At 40.5% G+C, this 5449-nt stretch overlaps 1 protein-coding gene across 1 annotated transcript in view; it reads right to left on the bottom strand.

The window, feature by feature from the left end:
- Window positions 1-1467: 1467 nt before the first annotated feature.
- LOC106749456 (venom allergen 5-like) overlaps window positions 1468-5449 on the bottom strand; it is a 13811-nt gene continuing 9829 nt past the window's right edge. The window contains exons 4-7 of the mRNA XM_014628902.1: window positions 5203-5363; window positions 3390-3490; window positions 2208-2302; window positions 1468-1581 (exon numbers count right to left, since the gene is read on the bottom strand). Of these exons, the coding sequence (XP_014484388.1) occupies window positions 1535-1581; window positions 2208-2302; window positions 3390-3490; window positions 5203-5363 (404 nt within the window). The 3' untranslated portion in view covers window positions 1468-1534. The remainder of the gene's footprint in view (window positions 1582-2207; window positions 2303-3389; window positions 3491-5202; window positions 5364-5449) is intronic.

Below are 5449 nucleotides of genomic sequence, written 5' to 3'. Positions count from 1 at the left end.
TAAAATAAGAATAAATATTATTTAGGAGAGACACTCTGTGTTAATTATTCCCATCTTCATCTCTGAAATGGATTTAAATGTTGAGTAAAAAAGTTTCGAATTTTGAATAAATGCCCTTTCGCGGTACTTTAGACTCGTTACGATCATTAGATCTGTTATTTTTATCAGTTCCAAAATCGCCGCTACGAGCCGCCACAGTTATTATCGCGAACTGACAAAGTCACGTGAGGTCTTTCAAATAGTCCGGTACAGATTCTCAGTTACAGAGCGGCTCATGGCGGCAGTGCGGGTGCGTTGAAGCCGTTCTGCAATTTTTCCGTGATTTCGGCTCGTTTTAGGTGCGTGAACTGCGTCGAGAATGTCGAAAATAAGTTTGTCGTGGCGACGTTTCGTGTAACAATCGCGGAAATTGAGTGTCTCGCGTAACGGACGCCTAACCTGACAATCGTATACTATGGGACGACTGGAAGTTCGAAATGCTAACCGAAAGAATCTCACGTCGCCGAAAGTAAGTCTCGTGCGTGTGTCGTGGCCAAATATCGCTCAAACTCTCTCGATGTCTCGTACAACAGATCGTCGGGAATACCGCGTGAAGTTTTCGCAATCGTCAGAATACGACGCTCAGTAACGGATCGTACCAGGACAGTGTGGATTCGCGGAATTGTTGCCGCTCAGGATACTTCTCGCGATCTCGACTCGCCGTCTCGTTCTCGAATCATCGTCGGTAAGTGTTGAAAATAAGTCTCGCATGTTTATAGTGTGACGAACCAATTTGTCCGAAAATTCATTTATTTATTTATTAACGAAGAATATATCTCTTTAAGACGAAACGAAGGAAAATATCATTTGTGAAGAAGTAAGCGAAAAAAGTAATAAAATAGAGTAAGATGGGATGAGGAATGTTTGGTCATTATATCCAAACATAAATGATCAGGGAGACCCATGACTTTTAGTCTAATTAATATTAAGGCTTTATTGAAGCTCAATGTGCTCCTTTTAGTCTAATTAATATTAAGGCTTTATCGAAGCTCAGTGTGCTCGTTTTTATATCGAATATCCGCTGCTGTCGATACATTGCTGATATCATAATGTTTAACACTTACGTTAAGCTAGTTTGGAGCGATCTATCTACCTTCGCTCCCGACGGGAGCATGAGCTCGAAACTAACTGTTACGCTCTCTCTTAATTGCTAATTTCTATCAATTATGAATAGACTAGACGGATTGAACTAGAACAAACAGATAAGGAAGACCGCTTCCCCATCTTCGTCCCGGAAACCCTCCCCTTGTTCTTCATCCTACTCTTTCTGTTTCCCTCCTGCGCAGCAGTTGGTCGTAAACGAACTTATAAAAATCCCCGCGCATTTCACACACAACACCCGATTTACGAGGTGAGCGTGGGTGCGACGTCATGATTTGACGGACGACGTATCCCCCAGCAGCACCGAGAAAGAAACGACGGACAAGCCCGGGGTGGGTTCTCTGCGTCCGAACCCGGCGGTGTTCTTCGCGAATAGCCGCGCCGTGTAACGGCGCTAGCCGTACACACACAACGCTCCCAGGTGATAATAACTTCCACGCGCTGTAATCACATAATGTTCATTAATATACATACAGGAGCAGACGGCGGCCGAAAAAGCGAGCGTGAAACTGGAGAAGAGAAATTATTCAAATGAGAAAGAAATTTCTCCACAGTGTGATATCTCTGTCTCGCCACGCTCTCTCCGTCCGCAAAGGAAATGAAATCGCGGCGGGCGTTACTTAGGCGCAAATAGAAGTTTGTTTGATTTCACACCCGAATCTTCGAGAGAAATGTTATCTCTTATCGCGGGTTGCAACAGCGTTGCAACGCATTGTGATTTAAAAGAAAACATTTTTCACCGAAACACCGAATCTGTATAAAAATGATTTTTTACGTATATACAGAAAACATCTTTAAAAGAGAGAAATAATTCGATAAGACACGTTATACGGATTTAAAAAATCAATTATTTCCAAAAGGCGCAATAGGAATACAACAGATTTTAGTAGTGTAAATGTTGACGATTATTAAATATCTTTAGTTTTTCCAAAAACTCTTAAAGCCTCTCCAGAGAAGAAACAAAGTAACGTCTTGTGTATCTCTATTGTAGAAGATAACCAGCTCATGGTTGTGAAGCCCAAACTTCTTAACTGATCCAATATTACGAAACTAATTACGATACTTACAGCATAATCCGGCGTATCTGTTGCTGTAGGACATTCCATAACTGCCACACGCTGGCTGGCCCGATTTGTAAGGTTGATAGCCGAGCACGTTTCCGCTGAAATATAATTTGTAACAATGTAAGAGCGTCTTCCGGATATTTTTCATTCGTGAATTTTTAATTTTTAATTTGTGAATTTCACTGAGCAAGCAAGAACACTGCATATAGTTGTTTCGCGGCAATACTATCAAAAAGTTTAGTCATACGATAGAAAGCAAAATTAATTTACATAGATAACAATATGTATTTTAAATGTATCATATTACCATTTTGTTAACAATTGTTAGGAGAAAAGGCGCGGTTAAAATCAAACTGATTCTAATGAATTAATTTCTTTTTATTACAATTGGTGCAAATTTTTGGTGGAGATTGTCTATATTACGTAAAAGCACACATACAAGTAGTCTTATAGTTAAACAAAAATTGTCAACAGTCATTTACAAAACGACGTTTAAAATTAGAATATTCTCTTGATACCACTGTAATTTTTTATATTAAAATTCTAAATGTAGTTTACAAGTTGAAATTGAAAAATAAGATACAGTGTGGTATAAAGAGACCTTAAAAGCGTCAACTTTAATTACAAATATCTCAAGTTCCAATCTCTTTTTAATTGCGCGAACAGTTACATAATATTTCGATCGATATGTAGTATTTAAGTTATAGCGAGTTACTTTCTGAGAAATTTATTTCACGAGACAACTACTTTACGAAAAGCGTCGTGCACACGAAAGTATCAATTGCACATCACTGAAAATTAATACGTCACCGTGCGAGCGAAGATCGCGCACCTGAAAAATTCCCACCGCGTCAGTCTCTCTCTTTTGCGGGAAAATATTTCAGTTTTCCCCCCCTTTATTGAAACTTTTTATGGTGTGCATGTGGAAGTGCAGCGGAGGAGCGCGGTTACATTTTCGATACGTAAGGAGCGGCGCGTCATCCGTATTCATAAAAGGAAACTGTCCTGGAATTATAAGAAGCCCGCCGGAGGGAGAGAAGTATTTCCCTTCCGCGAATAAAAATCTAGTTCCAGCAATATACTCCCTTTCGACGGGATCGCTCGTATTTCCATACCCGAATGCCGACGAAACGGTAAGAGAGAAGGAGAGAGAAAAAGAGAACAGAACCGAAATAGAATTCTTACCTCGGCCCGTAGTTGCATACATAATTCTTGGTGTATCCGCGAGCCGGGTCGTAGTAGAATGAGTATCCGCATCCCAGCAGAAAAGTGTCGCCCCACACCAGCTGAAATTAATTCTGAATGTTTTTCGTTTCTTAAAGAATTGCTCGCACGAACTTGAAAAGGGTCCATTTCGCGGAAAGGTAGAACCGATTACGCTTGGAATTTTCTTGGAATACGCCCGGGGACAAACGCGGTTCGGCTCAAAGGAGTCTTGAGATCCTTAAAGCTCTAAATACCGGGAAAGCGGGCTGTTTTCTGTCTTTATATGATAGCGTAGGACGGTTTCTTTCACCGGTCCAAGAGATTTCACTCCAAAGAGAAAGCGTCGCGATAGCGCTGATAATTTTTTTATAGCTGTGAGCAATCGCAAAGGGTGCAAGTAATTTAGTGAGAGGAAATGTTACATTAGTTAAATAATATTTTATGTCAAATCCTCGAAGAATTTGCTGCGATGAGAACCCGTTGAAAATCCTTGAGCGTTATATAACTCAATGTTATATAACATTACATTGTTGAATGTGAAATTATAACATAGATATAATGTAATTGCTGCTCGATGTTGACTGGGTTGTTATCACTGTTGTTGCCCACTTCGAAAATATTTAGTTACCGTTATCATTATTCAAGAAATAATGGATCGATACGATTTCCATGATTTTCTTCACCAAGATTAAAAAGACGCATAAAAAGACATTTTTTCGTTTTCCTATTGATAAAAATTAATAATTATATTAGTCGCTGTTAAATATAAATATACACATTGTGTTATTGTTAGTATTACACTAACAATAAAATTGTTATTGAATTGAATCGTTATCGAGAAGTAACAGCAACAGCGTTACAAGTAAGATTTTACTCTCCAACGTTGCTTTTACCTTGCGCGTTTTCGACGAATTGACAAGTCGCTCGCGGAGCGAACATTATTTTCCGCTCGACCAGCCTCAAAAAGATATTCTTCAGCGCGTGTCGATCTCATGAAAATTCATTCGAACAACGACAACAACACCGAGCGACAACGAGTTAACAAGTGTCAGCTGCAGTTCGGAGACCGATAACGCCGATAAATTGCAAGTTTTGCAGGCTTCATTTTCGGCACTGACCTACGAACAAAATCGATCTCTCCTCGACATTCGTCACACCGAATGACTCGAAATTGCGTGCGCGCGAACGAAAGGTTAACCCTCATTTTCGAGCGATATTTACGTTGATGACCTTTTCGTATTTCTGAAAAGATCAGATAATCGGCGCGATAAGCTGGCGAGTTCATTTTATTTTACAGCTTGGGCACGCATTTTATAGTAATCCGATGCAGCGAATCAACGATCGTTGAATAATCAATCGGATCGCAGATCAAGATCACGTATAAATAGTCGATTTATCTTTCAACGTAACACAAAACGATTCTTAATGGACGACGTAAAAGCACTTATAGCGTGCTTATATGCCGTCCAGAAGAACAGTTAATGGCATCGACCTACCGCTATTGCATGAGATTAATATAAATTTTTTCATAACGTATTCATTTCCTTATTTATCCTTCATCAGCGAACCGTATTCGTTCTCGCGTCGAGTTCATGATATAATTGAGACGTTACGAGAGAGAATTGTATGATGAAGTAATATCCTACGATCCGATTATGTTTGTTGTACTTTAAGGGGATGCTATAATTGAGAATAATTTTTGCCGACAAAAAATGCTGATCCTTTTCTACAAAATTTACGTCCTACCCACATACACGCGCGCGTGCGTCGGTTTTTTCTCTAATTTACGCACCTGCGTGTAGTGCCCAGTGGCTTTGCTGTAACCTGTGTGGTAGTACTGCACCTCGTTGAACCAGCTAGAAATTTGCCGTCGCCAATTCGGCTCGCCGTCGTAAAGCCCCGGAGGCCTGGTCGTCCACGTGCGAGCGATGTTCTGTCCTACTGCAAATCTGCCTGCGAATCAACCGCCGATCTTTTAACCGCTCGTCGATTGCGCTCGCCATCACAGACGGATAAAAGGGCGCGCCATCGGGGGGGGG

Source organism: Dinoponera quadriceps, unplaced genomic scaffold (assembly GCF_001313825.1).
Source record: "Dinoponera quadriceps isolate SergipeBrazil2010 unplaced genomic scaffold, ASM131382v1 scaffold3807, whole genome shotgun sequence".
NCBI lineage: Eukaryota > Metazoa > Arthropoda > Insecta > Hymenoptera > Formicidae > Dinoponera > Dinoponera quadriceps.
The sequence above is the reverse complement of the archived record's forward strand: the minus strand, read 5'-3'. Positions and strand labels throughout refer to the sequence as shown.